This window comes from Perca fluviatilis, chromosome 3, assembly GCF_010015445.1.
Source record: "Perca fluviatilis chromosome 3, GENO_Pfluv_1.0, whole genome shotgun sequence".
Classification (NCBI taxonomy): domain Eukaryota; kingdom Metazoa; phylum Chordata; class Actinopteri; order Perciformes; family Percidae; genus Perca; species Perca fluviatilis.
In genome coordinates, this window is record NC_053114.1 from 15,644,942 (window position 1) to 15,665,357 (window position 20,416).

General features: G+C 40.4%; 1 protein-coding gene across 16 annotated transcripts in view; it reads right to left on the reverse strand.

Moving 5' to 3' along the window:
* Window positions 1–20,416, reverse strand: part of neo1a (neogenin 1a) — a 187,394-nt gene that overhangs the window by 44,967 nt on the left and 122,011 nt on the right. For all 16 annotated transcript variants that reach the window (XM_039794911.1, XM_039794909.1, XM_039794922.1 and 13 more), the window contains exons 6-7: window positions 7,620–7,774; window positions 7,297–7,417 (exon numbers count right to left, since the gene is read on the reverse strand). In XM_039794911.1, the coding sequence (XP_039650845.1) occupies window positions 7,297–7,417; window positions 7,620–7,774 (276 nt within the window). The remainder of the gene's footprint in view (window positions 1–7,296; window positions 7,418–7,619; window positions 7,775–20,416) is intronic.

Genomic DNA, 20,416 nt, shown 5'->3' on the forward strand with positions numbered 1-20,416 from the left:
CACACCGTATTCCCTGAAGTGAGCCTGAGCTTTTATTCAGTACGGGTAAAGTCTGGCTGGAGGGAAGGGTCTTTTAGCAGCCTATTCGCACTTCCTGATTTGAACAGGGAATAAGGGTGGCGTTGGGATGTCGAGGAAGGATACCTGTCTGTGGCTTGTCTGCTACGAATGTGTTAAGGGGGAATTGTTTTAAACATTTCTTTTTATTGCTCTGCCTACTCAAACTTGACTGAACCCGTTTCTTTGCCGTTTATTCGTGATCTAGTTACATTTTATATTAGATGTATTCACAATGAAGTGACTTTCTTTCCTCAACACCAGAAAGAGGCGCTACTACAGTATACCACACTGACAGCAGCACTGGGACAGCAGAGGCCTCCTTATTATTCCTTAGTATCTCTCTTTATCTTTCCCTTTACTTTCAATTCAGCATCAATTCAAGTACTTCTTGAATGATTTGTATCAGAAGAGGACACCATTAAGATGCATTTGTACATAAAAGCCTTCCTGCTGGCATGTCTACACAACAGTGGATCTAGGCTGCGGTGTTCCCGTCTCTTATGTGTATCAGTAGTCCGTGTGGAAATAATTACTGCTTGTGTTGAAATGATACAATATGACTTCAATATTCGAGTTCACGTTTGTGTTGCTAATTTGCTGCAGATATGAGTTCTGTTCAGAAAATGCAGCCCTCTTTGAGGCTTAGTACAACATTTTGTACATATGGTGGAAGAGTGTGGAGCTTTCTCTGCTTTTTGTAGCTCACGGTGTAGCAGAATTGCTTCTGGCAACCAGGTCCATAACATCTTTCTTTGGCTGGGTTGTGTTCAGTTTATAGTCGTCTTCTTATCTGTATTTTTTATGTTGTGGTTGTTTCTTGCCAATAGTTTTCTTGCTGGTTCATATTTCTTATTTAAGTCAGCTTTTTTTGGTGCTCCAGACAACTAAAATGTAGCTACCTTCATCATTCGTATTCTAGTATCTTTTTCTTTATTCATGCCTTTACATAAATATGTATAGATTCATTTTGTCTTGCTCGAAAACCATTGTTAGATAACATATATGTTATTATACTAACAGTACAGAACCCTACACGTTGCCTCTAATTAATTTGTCTTCACGTGCAAGATTCAACTTCCACTTCATTTGGTTTTATGCGTTGTAAATTAGTGACATCTAAATAAAACTTTTCTAGTTTTCTAGAGGCATAATCTTTATTAGGTGTTAACGGTCTTGGCCCAGATCAGAGTGAATGAGAGTCAGCGCTTGTATCTACTTTTGGTTGTTAACGGTAGCGTGAAGTCATCCGCAAATACTGCAGGAGACTCGGTGCCATTTCAGAGGGAGGTCTGGTGCTCAAGCATCTGCTGTAATTAATTGATTGACTAATGAAGTTACGGTATGTGCGACTCTCTAAATAAGCCTTCCAGTACCTTCCTGTGCCTGTTGTACTTTGTCAAGCTGCAGCTTTGGGGACAGCACACGTCACGTGTCCGTTTATCGTGCCAGCCCTCCCGATGCCTGCACTCATAAATACACAGAGTGATGGAGGGAGAGGAAAACCAGCAGACACAGTGAGCACTCAGGCAGTGATGAGGCATCTCCATCTCTCAGTGGGGGTCTAGTACCTCTGATAGGGGGAGGGGGGGCAGGACTCTTCTGTTTGCTGCCACAGGTCTAAAAGAGGGGGAGGAGGGAAAACTAATGGCAGCATGGCTGGATAAAGGGGAAGATAAAGGGAGAGGAGGAGGGATAGAGGTAGAAGGAGGGAAGCAGAGAGAAAGGGAAGGAGAAAGGGATGAAAGAGAGAGAGGGATCGAGGTGGACTGCTTGCCTGTTTAAGCTTGGGATTCAACAAAAGCTTAAATAAATGCATTTTGCATCAGAAATAGCGTGTCATCTTTCTTTCTCCATGAAACTACCTGAATAATAGCTAGGAATACCAGCCTACAGGATAAAGACTCTAAAATGTATGCAGCTGTGTTGCACAGCATCAAGCATTGACTGATGTTTTCTTTTTTATTGGGTTATCTTTTATCCAAAGTTTTAACTAAGTGAAATGCCTCCCATTCATTCACCTCAATGAAATTGACTTGCAACAGTTGCGGCTAAAGTAGCCTGACAGCTCAGAGCTTGTACACCCAAACAAGCTTTCAGGCTCTCTAGTGAAGTACTTGGCTTGGGCACTAGGAGGCAAAATGTCAAAACATTATTCATGTGAGCTGTGGGAATGGAGAGAAGAGGAGAGATGGAGGGACAGACAAACTCAGACAGAGGAGTATTTTCATATCAAAGCCAGCACTGCATATGGAAGGAGCAAAAATAAGTATTCAGATGCAAATGGAAGTGCATCTCTTGAATTTATGCAAACATAAAAAAAACATGCACTTAAGGGCATACAGCAAAGTGAGTGCATCCACTTCTCTTTTGTTTGCCAATTTTAAATGCAGATCTGTCTGCAATTTCCATTTTAAGCTTTTACAGTAGGTGCTCAAATGTTAAAACTGCGGTTATTGACAAGTGGGCATCTAGTAAAAAAATCCTAGGCTCATACGTGTGTGGCCCTGGGTTTGTCATTGTTAAAATGAGAATACATATTGCTGAAAAAACATGCAGTGGCTTTTTTTATTCTGGATGTCGGTTTCTAAAATGTAAATACTGTATGCAGGTCTCCACTTCTAGAAGGCAACAACTCCAGCTATCCTTAAAACTATTCTTAAAACTAATATGTCTTTAAGCTCTGCTCTAGATCTTAAAGAACTAGACAAAAAGCAACCCGTCTGCAAAAACTGGGCATACATTTTAGTTTGCCACCTTATCAAACTTCAAACACAGTCTCTGTCTTTGTACTGTATATGGAAAGATGACAATCGTATAAACAAGTGCTTTGTCTAGGCGTGCACAACTTCAAAGTTGAAAAACGTGACCCATTTCCTCTCCAAGCTGTAATTGCAGCCTACTACAGTATAACGCATCAATGCTTCACATAATCATGTGCCTGGAAAAGGCAGACAATTGTTGCTGCACTACATCTATAGAATACACGTGACGACAATCCCTAAAATAGCATATTCTCTGCAGCTGACAAACCCCCTTCACAATCGTTTTGACAATAAGGTCTACATGTCGACAGCAAACACATAAAACCACCAGCAGGGAATCATCATGATGGCTATTAGTGGTTATATTTATATATTTAGTGTGGAAAGAATGGGCCAATCTGCTAGGAATTTGATAAAACCTCATATACAGTATGCATTTGTTAAATCAAACTCGTTAGTGAGGACATTTCCTGAACATACATATAATTATATGTGAGAAAAGTATTTAGTATTTGTCTTACCATACCAAATGAAATGATTGCTTTCCTTCTCAATGGCAAAATGTGATGACTTACATAAACTAAATACTGTAGTACCACTACACAAACTTCCAGCTCTTCAAAAAGATGACGTCTGAATGTGGCAGTTTTTACAAGGCACTTACTTGGCCTGCAGTACACTGCATAATTAGGCCCACTTTTGGAATTTGTGCTCCTATTTACCCACATCTGTTTGCAACTAGTTGGCCCATATTGCACATGGCTGTGGAATGTCCAGGAAAATTGTTGGAGACTGCAATCAACGGTCCTATTTTTGACCTCCACTCCCCTCCCAAAAAATCTGTTTTTCTAGATTTTAAGATTGCTGAAGCAAAATGAAATGAAAAAAAAATAAAACTTTGAAGAAAAAGCTTTTTTTTTTCCTATTCTGCAGAAGTTTGTCCTTGTACTAACCCATTTTCACATAGTGTACAGGAGTTCAAAGCCAAAGTTATTGATGCACGGCGCACATATCACTATAAATAACTGTCAAGATGCCTTACTGTACATATGCTAACAGCTGACCTTTTTTCCATTCCAAACACCCCCAAGCGGGAATCATCAGTGGAGCCACGTTTAACTGCAGCTGGCAGTGTCAAGATGCAAAGATTAGGAACACTAATGAATATTAGCCAACGTGCAGCCGCTGAGTGTTTAGACGCAGGTCACCCCCATTGATTTCCCTGTTGGGTGAAGACAACTTTATCCCTGTGGCAAGTCCCTGGCTTATCTCCCCCGCCTGCAAGGCAGCCGACAGACACGCAGGGTGTTTTCTGGCCCCGTTTCAGGATGATTCAAGCCTGGCAGGTGTGGGATACCTGACTAGGGCACAACACACAGTGGCAGCAATGAGCAGGGCGAGTGTTTGTGAAAAAGTGGGTTAGGAAGTGGACAAAGATGCCCAGCTGTGACGGGGTAGCCACATAGGAGGAATGTTCAAGCCACCACAATTAACACAAAGCCCAGTGTGTTGGACTATCACAGAGAGCAGGTGGCTGGGAAAGACAAGAAGAGAGAAAGTGTCAGGAAGTGGGGAAAAGGGTGGCAGATGGCTGTAGAATTGGATGTGTCCAGGAGGAAAGAGAGAAGAATGCAACAAAAGGAGAGACTCTCAGGAGAGAGATACAACTCTACTAGAACTTAAAAGAGATTATTTCAATCTCACATCACAGAGCCGTACCCACAAAACACTAATGGCTGTAGAAAATGAGCTGATTTTCAAACATGTTCTCACTGATTCACTATTGCACCTCCGAGAGAGGAAATTACCTTGACACAGTGAAGCAAGCGTTTGTGGAGATTGCTGCAGTGGATGTCTGTACGAGCACAAAAACATCAATAATGTACAGGAAGAATTAACAGCATCGCTGCGACTTTGTTATTTTCTAGATCTATCGTCTGAGACTCGGATGATGACAGGATAGTAAACTGATGAATCAACAGGAGACTTATCTGGTGCTAAGTGTGTTTGGATTAGTAGGACGGTGACAAAGACTGAGGTATACACTCAGATTCTTTGTGATGTTTTTGGATTAAACAGAGATTAATTTCTTCAAAGCCCAGCTCAGGGCAAACGGCCAGCTGCTGCAGTAATTCATCCCATTTATCTTCAACTCAAACAAAAACAGGAACGACTCGGGGCCATGTAAAGTGGCAAAACCCTTATGAATGGTGTCAAACACAAATACACAATGGGCTGCAGGTCATCATTATTTCTGACTTGCTGTCCTCCAATCAGAGGGGTGACACAGCTGGGGGCCACCGGTTGGACACTGCTATGCTAATCCATTAGCCACCTGCTTCGAGCGAGAGGGAGTTCACGCTTGATTAAATTTTGTCTCCTTCAACAAAATGGGAGAGTCTGAGTCCACACTAAAGTAGTGAATGTAATATAGAGAATATACACACAAAAAAAACTCTGATTTGTGTTGTATTAGGATTGTTCATTCGCCATGTTGTGTTATTGTTCCTCCATTTTCCACCTTGTTTCATTTAGATTATGATTTTCAGTGAAATTGCGTCTTGGTTATCATCTTAAATGTCCTGTTGTTTTATTGTTATGTGGAGAGTTTTTTTTTTTTTCTAGCCCTGTGGGTTAGACTAAGATCATTTTGACGGTGCAAATGATCTCACGTTTAAGTTGTTCTTACATTTTCTCTAGTGATCAGAGGTAATGAAACTAAATTACCTCAAGAACTAGGATGTTCAAATTATTTTCCACATTTGCTTGCATTTTCGGGGGCACTTTTTTTTTTGGGGGGGGCGCCACTAGCTACTGTTCTTGGTGTCTGCTTTTGTCGTAATCTGCACTCAGCAGCTCCACACTGGGAATTAGCATTCAACCCTCTCCTTTGGCTTTAAAGGAAAATGTACAACAAGAGAGGCTATGCTGCAGCCATCCAGGCGCTCTCACTTTACTAGCACACGAGTTCATGTTTAGGTACCGCTCGGCCTTTTAAATGTCTAAGGATGCCGCATCCAAGCACAGGCGTTATGCGAGTCAGCTTTGCTGACGTCCTCCTCACAACATTTCTGTAACACTAGATGTGGAATGGGCTGTGTGCAAACCTAAGCATCGTTTGCCCCAGATATAATTCTGTTCCCTCTGAGTCACCTCTGGCTTAACAAGATCCCAGTGGTTTCATTTCACTGTTCACTACACACTCTCACTCTTCACACCTTCACAGATGTGCACAGCCTCCAAAAATACAGCTAGGTGTTTATAAATGAGGAAAACTGTATAGAGAGCAGAAGACCCACCGTATTACCAAGCTAGCTCGTGTTTTACAATCCTATGCTGAAAGCGTATTTTTGCAGAGATCGTTTTTTTATTGCTTTTTCTAAAAAAACAACAACATTATACTAGAACTTTCTGAGCTACAGGTATGTAGTATTGTAGTTGGTATTTTAACAAAGATAAAAAAAAAAAGATTACTTTATTAGCATTTAAAGGAACACGCCGACTTATTGGGAATTTAGCTTATTCACCGTAACCCCCAGAGTTAGACAAGTGTATACATACCCTTCTCATCTCCCTGCGTGCTGTAAAGCTGTCTGACGGCTCCAGCGGCAGCAGGCCATCACAGAACAGGCAGGTGAATGGTTCCAGTAATCCTACTGCTCTGAATAAGTCACAAAATAACGCCAACATGCTCCTATTTACATGTTGTGATTTGTAGAGTCACAGCGTGTACAAAAAAAAACGTAACATGAGACACAGCCATCTTCTAACCGTAAACAAACCGGGAACTATATTCTCAGGCGGAAGAATATAGTACTTGGGTGGAGTGAAATGCTCGCAGCAAGCCTGTCTGAGAATATAGTTCCCGGTTTGTTTAGGGATAGAAGATGGCCGTGTCTCATGTTAAGTTGTTTTTTGTACACGCTGCGACTCTACAAATCACAACATGTAAACAGGAACATGTTGGTGTTATTTTGTCACTTTTGTCACAATTCGGAGCAGTAGGCTAGTTGGAACCAGTTACCTGCAGGATCTGTGCTGTGCTAAGCTAATGCTGGAGCCATCAGACAGCCTTACAGCACGCACGGAGATGAGAAGGGTATGTATCGACTTGTCTTACTCTGGGGGTTACGGTGAATAAGCTAAATTCCCAATAAGTCGGCGTGTTCCTTTAACAACTCCAGCGATTGTGATTCATAGATGGTAAGAAATAATATAATAACGATGATCGTTGCGGTGAGACTGCTGTTGATGTTCAAAAGGCTGTGAACAGAAGCTTGCGTTTACAACCGTAGTGTTTTGGCTGTCTGAGCAAAACTGATCAGACGTGATTCATTTCTGAGTTGCTCCTGGCAGTAATTATTGAATCACCGAGGCATTTGATCAATTGTGTGCGTTTTTGTCGTCTTCTCAATTAGGAATCAATTTGATCTTGTTAACTAACACATCTGATTTGTGATGGCGAGTGGCGTACCGTGATCTAAGATGATGAGTTGGGCGCTGGACTGGATGTTGCCTGCGTCGTTTTCTGCCAGGCACTGATAGAAACCCTCGTCGGACTTGACCAGACCCAGAACCTGCAGGTTGTGCTCCTTCTACAGAACAGGAAGGGGCGGGGAGAAAAAAGAGGGGGGCAAAGACAAGCAGTTAATAATGTTACAAGTAGAATTTTCAACCAATCTCATACTCTTCATTGTGACACTGTGTTGATTCAAAATCATGCACATACTGCTAGTACAATGTCTTCAGTGCAGAAAAGGGAGAACGGTGCCACACTTTAGTGCCAAATTAACTTACAATTATTTTGAAGTAGTCACTGGGGATGACAGCATCTCCATTCTTGACCCATTTGACAGTGGGAGCCGGTGACCCAGAAACCTCACACTCAAAGACGATGTCCATGGACTCATAGGCATAAATGTTGTCTGGCCGCTTGACAAACTGGGGAGGAACTGTGGAATCCAGATGAGAAAAATGAGTCAGGGAGGTTTAAAAACTAAAAAAAAATTAAAAATTAAGCATTACATATACTGTGAAAGTTCAGAATAATTGAGTAAACAGTTAAAGCAAAGGAGCGCGTAAGAGATGACGATGAAATTCAGCAACCAATTTGTCAAAACTAGCCCGGCACATCAAACTCCAGCACTCTGGTTTCTGCCAGAACATGAACAAGACCAAGAACAAGACCTTTTCAGCAGATGGCAGCACTTGGAATATTTGATTTATACAAAACCTCTGTTCTTATTTATTCAAAAACAACAGCCATTTTGATACCGGTACTGTGTGTTAGCGTGCAACACTAATGTCACTGTCCTGGTAATGAGGGCCAGAAAGGAGTTATTTGATCTGCTGGGGTGATACAGCGCCTCATCAATCTGTTCTGGAACAAGGTCACTGGGAGCGCAGGGCCCAGGCCTCAATCCTCTCTCTATAATTGGACTGCATGTGTATGTGAGGAGAGACAAGAGTAAGACAGACTGTGCATGTGTATGTGAAATGCGTTTGTGTGTGTGTGTGTGTGTGTGTGTGTGTGCGCGCGACACGCGACACACACACACACACACACACAAGTACCTTTGCCATCTCTGTGCATTCTCTGATAAGCAGCAACCTCGCTGACCACAGTTTAAATGACTGTATTGTTAGTGAGTGGCAGTGTGTCAGGCTTCACCAACAGCCTCCTGGGCTCTGTCATTAGCATTTATTTTGCGGCTTTTTGCGTGGGCTGATTGGATATTAGTAGCAGTAGGCGGATAGGGTCTTTTTCTGGCTTTATTCCGCAGGTTGTGAGGTCAAGTCCCCCTCAATGCTTGATGTAGCTGTGGCTAATTTACTCGAACATGAAATTGCCAGTTAACAGATTAGCCTTCATTCTGTTGGGACACATTGTTACTAACAGCAAGAAAATGAAGACTCCCTATTTTTTTTGTTATTAAAACCGCTAAAGAAACAGTTCCCAGCATACACATTTCTCCACCAATAATAGCCTCAATAAACCACAAAAAGCAGTGCAGGGACAGGACACAGTGGGCACTATGACATGTTTGTCTTTTCCTGACCTTAAAATGCACTTTGCCCATCTGTTTGGTATTTTCGTGCCCTACACAGAGCACACAGAGCAAAAGTGAGAGGAGAGGAACTCAAAAACTCAATAGAAGTGGCACACAAAGAGATAGCCCAATGCCATTCCCACAAAATGCTTTCTCTGTATCCGCAGATATGTTTTTAATCTTCAACATGCAGTTTTAAACAATGTGCAAAATGTGATAGACTCTTGCGTCACTCAAAGTTGTGGCATCAATAGCAGATTAGGCAAACTATAAAAAAAAAAACAGAAACCTAACGGAATGCTACAAATTAACTTCAGTCAAATCAACCACACCATTTTGACATTGTGTGCCCCACATTTTGTAAATGCCTTGCGCTGGTGATGGCTACTGTGCAGTCAAAGCGATCTGTATCTGTTAACTAGGGTATGCAAGTGATACACATGGGTGCTACTGTTCACCGTTCTCATCAAGTGGCCTTGGGAGCTGTACTTATAACCCCATAGGCAACAAATTCATGTATCACTCAGATTACCAAAATGTATTACAGGGTGAGGTTTCCTTCAAGTTTGATGCTACAAAATAAATTAAAAACCAAAAGCTCACAGTATCTTTTTTATTGAGACTTCTAAATGGCAGAACAAGTCAAACACGAAACAACTGGATAGTGCCACAGAATATTGAAACATCCTTGTCTTGCTTTGCTTATCGAGTGTCTAGACTATTCTGTGAGCTATTGTGGTAAATACTGACAGAGGCAAGGATGGAAATGAGGATGGTGATGCTTGTGGATTGGATCACTGTATTTGATTGTCAAGACAGCCATCACCCTGCTCTGTGTGTGTGTGTGTGTGTGTGTGTGTGTGTGTGTGTGTGTGTGTGTGTGTGTGTGTGTGTGTGTGTGTGTGTGTGTGTCTGTGAGCGTGCACGCATGCGTGCGTGCAGTTGTTCCCCGTAGCGGGATGTGTGAGCTGTGAATAATGTGTGGTGTCCCCAGAATATTTGCCTCTAGAAGCTGTGCAGCAGAGGCAGGTGGAATCCTTGGTTTACTTCGGTGTGTCAGGGACAAGACGTTAACACACCAGTGAGTCAGCGTGCGTGTGTTGAGCCATGTGTGAATATGAATTATTTCAAAAGTGTCTGGATACTTGTTTTGTCTCATTATTACTGGTGCTACAGTATATGCTATACATAATCGTGTTTGCGTCCTTCCCTGCCGGCAATATGTGCATGGGTAGATTTTATGTTTTGCTGTTTGTAATACAAGTGTGTGTGTGTGTGTATACAAGTGCCTGCTAATGCATGCAAACATATGTTTCTGTATGTCCATGCTGTCTCAATCTGTGCACGTTCATTATAGTTCTATGAGCTTTTGCATCACATTGCAATGCCTTTCTGTCCGTATATATATTGTATGTGGTGTGTGTGTTTGTGCGCAGAGCCCCCTTGTGAGGTTTTCTGGTGACAGGTTTTGATGGTGACTGGTACCCTGCGAGTCTCTCTCTCTCTCTCTCTCTCTCTCTCTCTCTCTCTCTCTCTCTCTCTCTCTCTCATTTTTCTCCCTGACTCTTAATCTTCCTATTACTCCCCATTTATCTCTCCATCTTTAGCCTCCCCCTCCCCCTCTCCATCTGAGCAGACATGCACCATTTTCTCTAAATGGAGTTCAGACATTTGGGACCTATTAGACTGAGCAATAGGTTCCTAGAAATGCCTATATATACACAAATATTGCTTGGGCAGTGGGGGTGGAGGAAGCTTTCAGGACTTAACAGAGGGTGACTTGTGTGTCAAGGAGTGTGTGTCTGTGTGTGTGTGTGTGTCTGTGTGTGTGTGTGTGTGTGTATATGTCTGATGACCTTCCTTAATTGGCTGTTTACAGCATGAAACATGCATATGCAAATGTTAAGTTAGTCACATTTACAAAAGGATTCAGAGAAGTGCTACCAACGCCAGCTGTTGGTCAACTCAAACAGCACTTTAGTTACTGTGAGAACATCAATCTTCTTTCTCAAAAAACAAGTCGGGGGGCACCCAACTTTTGTATTCATGAAAAGACAACATTTCAAAGTGGCTTGGTGTATATTTTTCCATGTAGCTCTCTGTCTCGGCCCCCCATCAGCACCCTAGCAGATGGGTCTGACCGCACTGGGGGCAAGAGGAGCACTGCAACGGGTAATTGCATTGTTTAAAAAATTATTACGTTTGGCATGGCCAGATATTTTATAAATATTTTAAATAACACAAAACAACTAAATGGTGGTAGCTAATACATCGGATTTCATATACTGCTTTAGTAAAAAAAAAAAAAAATTACCTGGCTGACGATGGGAGCAGCAGGACGCAAAAAACGAAAATCACTGTTGCAAAATGACTGTTGCACTGGACGTCTTGCCATGCCAGTAAAGGTTTCCTAAATGCCATGTATATAAATTTCAGCTTGATTGCGCGTTTTGTGTATATTTGGACTTTTATACGTTTATTCCACTTTGTTTAAACGGCGAAGTGGAGAGGCCTCGTTCACCTGTTTGGAGCTGGCTGGTGAATGTGACGCGCGTATAGGCCTTGCTGGATACACCGTGACATTTTTTGTGGATCTACTGATCGCTGTGGATTACTTTTTTTTTTTTCTTCGTGTCATTTGATTACGGCAAAATACGGATCTTTTTTCTTAACTTGTCTTAACGTTTTATGGTGTGATTGCGCTGCGTTTGGAGAGGCATCTCAACAGACTGTAGGTCGAACACTGATCGTTCACGGTTACATTTTAGTTGAATTATTCCACCACCGCCTGTCTATTGCGTTCCAAGACAGCCGTGCCACGATTGGCGAGTGATTATTACCCATGTGTGCTTTGTTGAATGGTCTCAATGTTTTATTGTTTTATTTCATGTGAATACTACTTTACTAGAGGAGTAACTTAGTATTTGAAGTAATGCAGTAATGCAGGAAGTGTGCATTTAGTTTCCATGCTTATTGTGTTTCCACAACAATGTTAGTGAGTAAATCTACTGAAATGGCCACCACACCATAACAGAGGAGTGGGATGCGTCAGATGAGAAAGCAGAGGTTAAACCGCGTATCTCATAGCTGTATACAAACAATGGGCATCTGTACGTCTTTACCAAGCGCAAACCGGTATAGAAGGAATCAATGAAATGTTGGGGAGGGTCATGCCTCTTTTTCTAATCATTTTGCAGGGTCATACTAAATTTATTGTCGGCGAAGGGAGGGTCAAGTCTTTTTTGACGAAAGGTCCCAAAACTCCTCCGGTGGCCCCTTAAATAAATAACGAACAGTCCCTAAAGCAATGTTTTGATCAGCGGGCTTCCTGCATTCTCTGGAGTAAAAGCACATGCACTACGATGCACATGAATGCCATGAGCATGGGGGTTGCCAAGATAAACATGCCGACAGCAGAGCAGCGTAACACTGGAAACAATACACTGTAAAAAGTATATGCAAACAAAAGGAATTCAGGTTTCAACAAAAGGCTTTAGAAATCATTTTTACTGTAAATTATCATGAAGTCAGAAACGTTCAAAATGTCGGACCATAACGATGTTTACGGTGCGTTTTGTTGAAGAACTGTGAATACAATTGTGTGTTTGTATATAGCCTAATGGAAATTACACATGCATGTTTGGAGCATGTTTGCTTGATTGACAGGTGTCTTAGACTATCACACTCTGCAATGCTTTGGCTGCTCACACGTTTCTCATCAACTCTTCCCCCCCGGCTGCAGCCCTTAGCCAAATTTGGATTTTCTGGATCCAGTAACTGACAAAGATGGTGACAAGTGATATATCCAAATCCTGAACTAAAAATATGTCCCTTCATGAACATATTGAATGACGTCACATACGCCAAGTCCATGTTTTTCTACACTCTACGGTTCACAGACACACAGATGCTCAAGTCTAAAAGATGGAGTGTGTCCAAACAGGCTGACTTGTATTGGAACATAAATATCATTCTCTAATGAAAGAGAAATCCAACAGAGGCAGAAAAACAACAAATGCAGATCTGCAAAAGAGAGAGAAAAAACATCAAGACAAATATAAAGGAGGGAGAATACCCAAAAGAACTCTGATGTCAGTTCTTTGGGGCTGGTATTATCTCTCTAGCCCGTGGCTTAGTAAAAGAAGCTTTAAGGCAGACTTACATTGACTCTAGTGAACTACTAAAAGAGGGCCACAAAAAGGTCATGTGTGTGTCTCACTGTGAGCTTGTTAAAACAAAACCCCATAGGATTCCTAAAGGGATTGTGGGCAGATTACTTAAAGCTTCACTGGTAGCCAGGAATACACTGAATATAGATATACTGAGGGGACAAAATCCAGCCTCTCATCTATTGGTACTGGTAGAAAGAGAAAAAAGCTGGAAAAGCAGCTGTTACAGTTGGGTGTACATTTGGAGTCTAACGTTTTTAACATACATTCTCCAACATTTATGCTACAGTAGTCATCTATTAAGGCTTAATATAGGATTGTTAAAGCTGAGTGATCCAAATATAAAAGACATTTTCCTACTTTGTTACCTTGGGCGGAGTCCAGTTAGCTTCATACAGTTAAACAACAGCTCTTGGGCAGTCAGGGTTTCCTCTGAGGACAAGCGGAACTTGGACTGCGCTAATTACCCATCCTGCTCGTCCAACGATAACACTTCTACTCTTAATCCTGGCCAAAACAAACAGCATCAGCAGTAAGGCAAGAAAGATGCTTGGGGTTTGCTTTCCTAGTTATTGAGGAGAACATAATGTTCTGTTAGAGGCAAAGTCAGAGAGAGGGAGTTTAATCTTTGGATTGTTTTTTGTCGACTCTCTCTGATGGTTCGAAAATGACTAGAATTGAGTGAAAGCAGAGGCCTGAGATTGTCCATGAAATGCTGAAACAAAGCTCAATCGATGGTTTGGTTACAGCATGTAAGAGTTTGTAGCGTTCATTTCAGAGAGAAGCTCTAAAACTGATTTTAGGAGGAAAATATCTAAATGCGATTATTTTTGACTGATCTTGCAAATGCGATATGATTCACGATATTGGAGGGAATGATCATTTTTGCATCATTATTATACAAAAATATACTGAAATTATCATGCCGTGATTTTTTTTACAAGGATCTGTCCCAAACAAAGATTTTTTTCTAAAGCCTGTAAACTATGACTTGTAGGCCGGGACATCTCTGCAGCGCCCCAATACTTAGTTCAGAGTGGTATTTTACCATAAAATTGTGATTAATTGTGTAGCCCTGCTTGAGGAGTAGGTTTGTTTGTCTTGAATACTAATACAGTAAAAGTTTAGGATGTAGATACTTCAGTTATTGTAAAAAAAAAAAAAAATTGTAGAGATAGATATATATATATATATATATATATATATATATATATATATATATATATACACACACACACACACACACACACACACACACACACACACACAGCTATAAGGGCTACAAATGGATGTAACATTTCCCTAAAGATGATCAAAATCCCTGTAATAACGGGCATCTTAAAGGACAGAATTCTGGCTCAAAACGAACCTAGGGGTTAATAACAGATGTGTACCCACTCGATTGCTCTCTGGGACATGTTTTCATGCTAATCGAATTTGTTTGTAGCTTGAAACAAGCTAGCGTGGACCGCCGATTAGCTTACAAGGCTAGTATTCGGGGCACAGGGAAAGTAAAAACAAATCACCATTTATACCACTAAAAAGGCTTGAAATATCACCACACTTCAACGGCTCAATGAATCCACTTTACAGTTTGACAGGCTGAGTAATTCCTGTCAGAAGCTGCAGCCCACTCAAACACCTGATAAGGTTGGCCCGAGCTGGACCTGGTTCCCCACTGCAGAGGGAGCAGCATGGGACAAACTAACACAGCAGCAGCTCTGGTTGAACAAAGAACTTGGACTCAATGTAAAAACACAGAGACGCACATCATGCAGATGTGAAATTAGACAGAAACACCTGCCCACACCTCTTTATCTTTATCTTTATTATTTCAGGACAATGCACATTTGATGAACATGTACAGCAGTACACGTAAAAATGCCAGATTGTAGCCCAGGGGCTAATTTCCATCTGTAGTCCATTAGGCAGGTTGAAGTTACAATTAAAAAGGACATAAGATATACAGTAGTAACATTTGCAACTCTACTCTACTACTCTGGCTGAGAAGACACCCCCTGTGAAAAAGGGAAAAAGGTGTGTGCCTGTGGGTATTGCTTCTTATCAGATTAGTGTTCTTTTAATGGATGGAAAGTTTATTTTTATTTCGACCAGAATACATCTGCTCTGTGACAGTGGAGGGGGGGGGGCAGGAAGATGGCATGCCAAAGTAAAAACAGACCAAAATATCCACTAGATCTTATCAGATTGCTAATTCTTCCATGAGTCATTTAAAACAACTATTCCTGTCACTAGCTGGAAAAAAAAATGCTTTGAGAACAGTTCAGGAAAAAATTCCCTCTACAGCATTTTCAACTGAGATGTTAAAAGAAGCCACACATGCTTTGACCTTTGTTAAGTTACAGTCGCAATGTTTTTTCCCAGTGGACCACCGTGAGCAGCCTAAAGTATGTAGATGCGATATAGAGGCAATGTCTTATTTTCTCTCGCTACAAAAGAGTAAAGAAGAAGCTAGAACTGTGAGATGAAATGTAGCATATTTTGGGGGGGGATTTATGTTGCTGTCTATTTTTGCCCATTTATACAACAAGGCAAAAACACTCCTGTCTGTGGTTATAAATCCTTAGCCCATAGGAGAGACGTGAAACTTTTAAACAGGGCAGGGATTTCCTGCATGTGAGCGCTGTACAGGGAAAGAACAATTAAGTTGATGACATGATAGCATGAGGCCACGATAGACTCGGAGCCCTATTAAACTGGAAACATGCATGTTTGTGGAGAAACTATTTCTGTCCTGCAAACACACACATACAGAGTCCAGGTCTGGGTGGTGCCCCGGTCACGCAAGACCATAATCAAAAGCTGCTGCCTCTTCTGGCCTCGTTCATCCTCTTGCCAGCTTTAATAGAGGGTGAGATGTCACAGCAAAGTCATACTGAACAGAACAGAGACACACACACACACACAGACACACAATACTAGATGTGATGTAAAAGGAAGGACAAGTTAAATGTGTTATTGATAACACTTTTATATAGAGCCTGACATTCTTCAAAACTACCTGCCCTGAGTTCTACTGTAGTAGAAGAAAAAGTGTAGCCTCACTATAATGCCACATTGTGTTTCTGTTTACACAAATACAGACTCCAGGGCCCTTTATCTCACCGGCACTTAGATTGTATTTAATAAAAAGATTTGGAACATGCTGCTCTGAGATACCTATTTGCTTATTCATGACAGCCGCTGACATTATCTCTTCTGCAACGGTTTGTATATCATTTCAAGAGGTTATCCTGTTTGTTCAGTTGTTCTGTCCATATAAGCTACGCAGCTAACTGCCTTGATAGCATGGAGAATGACTAGTTAAGCCATAAATCTGCCATTGTTTGCTACCAATCTTACTTGTTCGAAAAAGACCCCACTGTGTCACCTGACTGTCCAGACCTTCTCCGGGCTTAAAAAGTCTCAGCCATAATGAAGTGGCAATCACAGCGGTGTGATCAGTAGGGTTCACTGCTGAGGGAGTGTAAATGTCTGGGTAGTGTCTGGGAAACCGTTTCCTCCCTCTTCCACGTACACTACAGTTAGAGACCACTATAATTCATACTAATCAGATTATTTCAGAGATTTGACTGGATCATACTTTGCTAATTCACATACTATGACATACAGTATATCTTTTTCAGAACAATCTGTGTATACTGTTAGGGCACTGTAAATCTATACGTTCAATAACATGAAACTTAGTTTTTGTGTCTAGCAAATAGTAGTTACCAAAGCTTATTGATTGAAAATAATGTGTATTATACTTCATGTTAAACATAAATATATACTGATTTGATTACAGCAAAGACAACGTCGGCAGTATTGACGACAAAATAGGCTACAGAATGTGTGACACGCACGTCTCGGGCGCGACTCGAGCCTCGCCTGAGACTCGCGTGTCACGCAGGCAGTGCGCAAGCTCTAACCTGTTAACATGGGAGCCGAAATAAAAACGGACACGCCACGCAGCCAGTGTGTAGCCGGCCTTAAGTCAACTGAAGAGCCACCATAGCAGGTTCAATGTCTGAACAACAGACACATCTGAAAACCGTGCATGTGAAGTGAATGCATACAGGTGTAGAAAGTATGCGTATAATTGACATTGTGTGGCATCATTATGTTTGCATTGTTGTGTGTTATGGTGCGTTCTTTTTGTCCACCGAAGTCGATCTACGAGTCGTTTTCCGGAGTTACGACCCGGAAGTTGCAAAAAGAACGCCCCCGAGGTCGTATTTACGACTCGTCAAGTCGTCTGAACTCCGAGGACCCCGAGCTCACTTTCAAAGATGGCTACGTCGTGCATCACACGTAGTAAACATTGTGGTTTTCTACAATTTTAAGCACTTTTGTCATTGTTGTAACCAAATGAAGAAGTCGTACACATAGCGCTGTATACTGCTACCTATAGGCATGTCGCTACAGTCTTATTAGGAGTTCAATACCGCCTGATTAGTTATTTTGTAGCTTGTGCAGCTGAAATTGGCTAGAGACGCTCGGTTGCTATATGACAACAATGGCTTTAAGCCGAGTCTTGAGGAGAAAGCAGAGCAGTAGCCTAACGTTAACGTTAATCAAAACGTAATTTTCATGTATCAAACTGTGAGATATATTTGTGTAATATGTCAATAACTGGGTGAATAGAATCCTAAATGTTACTAAAAATGTTACAAAAATCCATCTTTTCTCCGACTCGTTGTATTGTGTGACAAAAAGAATGCAACAACGCGCGGTTATTTGTTTTTCGACACGGATGTGACGTCACGTTCGAGCTACTAGTCGCGATTACAAGACAAAAAGAACGCACCATTAGTGCGTTAGTCTCTGTGTGTGTGTGTGTGTGTGTGTGTGTGTGTGTGTGTGTGTGTATATATGTATGTATGTATGTATGTATGTATGTGTATGCGCTCACACCTGCTGCAGCCCCCATGCATCGCTCCCTCCAGAGATGAGCACCAGCTGCATCACAAACCCCCAAGCTATCTCCAGGCTAAACCTAACGATGTTTTACCGTATCAAATCCCCGGCTGACTCTCTTTCCCGAAGCACAAAACTGTCCAGTGTTTATGGAAAGCCACTGGCCGTAAACACACATTTTCTCTTCATTACTGCAGCAAAAGAGGCCCTGTTTCTAGAAGCAGTCAATCATAGGAAACAATTGTTATGACGTTAGTATAGATTCAGACCACACTGATTTGTATGAGGGTCTTTTACCAGCAAAATTACTTCTTTGAGGGAATCAATTGACCTTTCAAGTGTCACTTCTGTTGTCAAGGGAGCAAATCAATGCCACAATCTGGTTGCTTCATGAATCGGGATGAAGCAAATGCAATAAGGCCTGAGAGTCTACAGCACGGGATTGAATCAAACCGTTTTATCGTATGACAATGACCGTCTCAACAGTATTCCATGAGTGCTGATCAATCCTCTACAGTCGTTGTCACATTGGAGGTGGAGGCTGGCAGGGGTCAGGTCAGAGACACGAGGGATTTCTGCGAGAATTCGGTGGACAGACTTGAAGACTGAAAAACCAGTGAAGTCAGATGTCCTCCTGTGACCTGATCCAATTTTCCATTACTGTCTCCTTTAATCACAGTGAGCAAGGGGAAATGATGAAAGCGTGGTGGAGGGGTGATGAAGAGATGAAGGGATTTGGGGAAGAAAGAGATCGAGTCATAGCACGATGTGGCTGCGTGTGAAATGCAATGAAGCCGGGAATGAGCCTCAGGGTGTGTCCCCCCGACCTAAAGTTATTTCATACCAAATCCTGTTGAGTTGCTTCACCTGGGAAAAGCATACAAGCACACTAGATGTGTTTGTGTTCATGTGTATTTTTCTTAACAACACACAAAGTCTGACAACAGTAATTACAAGGCAATTACTGTGGGTGTGTCTCATATGTGTGAGAACAATTTAACTTTAAATCAGTAGGATTTCTCTCACCAATGCATAGATGTTAATATTTATGGGCTAGTTGAACACACACACACACACACATATACGCATACATATATACATACATACATATATACATACAGACACACATATACACACATACATACATACATATATACACACACACATATATATATATACATACATATATACACACACACATATATATATACATATATATATATACACATATACATACATACATACATATATATATATATATATACATACATATATACACACACACATATATATATACATATACATACATACATAAATATATACACACACATATATATATACATATACATACATACATATATATATATACATACATATATACACACACACATATATATATATATATACATACATACATATATACACACACATATATACACACTACATACATACATACATATATATATATATACATACATATACACACACACACACACACACACACATATATACACACAACATATATACACACATATATATACATACATACACACATATATATATATATATACACACATATATACACACATATATATATAATATATACATATAAATATATATACACACACACACATATATATATATATACACATATATATATATATATACACACACACACACACACACACACACATATACATACATATATATATAGCATATATATATATATACATATATACACATATACATATAACCAACAAACATATATATATATATATATATATATATATATATACATATATATATATATATATACATATATATATATATATATATATACACATATATATAATACATATACATACATATATATATATATATATATATATACAACAACAAGACACATATATATATATATATATATATATATATATACATATATATATATACAACACATATATATATATATATATATATATATATATATATACATATATATATATATATATATATATAATTAAAAAAGAAAAAAGAAAAAAAAGAAACAGCACAAACATAAAAAATCTCTTTTTAAAACACAAAAGACCAGCTCCCTTAGACCCATGTCAGCCTGCGAATTCCAAGCAGCAGTAGCAGCATACCTAAAAGCACATTTCTTCCTATTTCAAGACTGACTTTGGGGACAGATAGCAAAGTAAGTCTTGCGAATATGGCATAATATGGCAAATATAAATAAACAGTGATGAGTCAAAGTTCATCTAAGTGAGTTCGGAATATTGACAACTTATTAGGATGATTTCAAGTGCTGGTCATTTGTTATGACGGTGCAGTGTGAATATTAGTAAAGGTATCACTGGTCACACTATACCTGTACATTATAGTTGTTTTTTTAAAGAGGTTATACATTTTTGTATTTTGCACCATGGCATAAATATCCAGCTTATTTATGTATTTA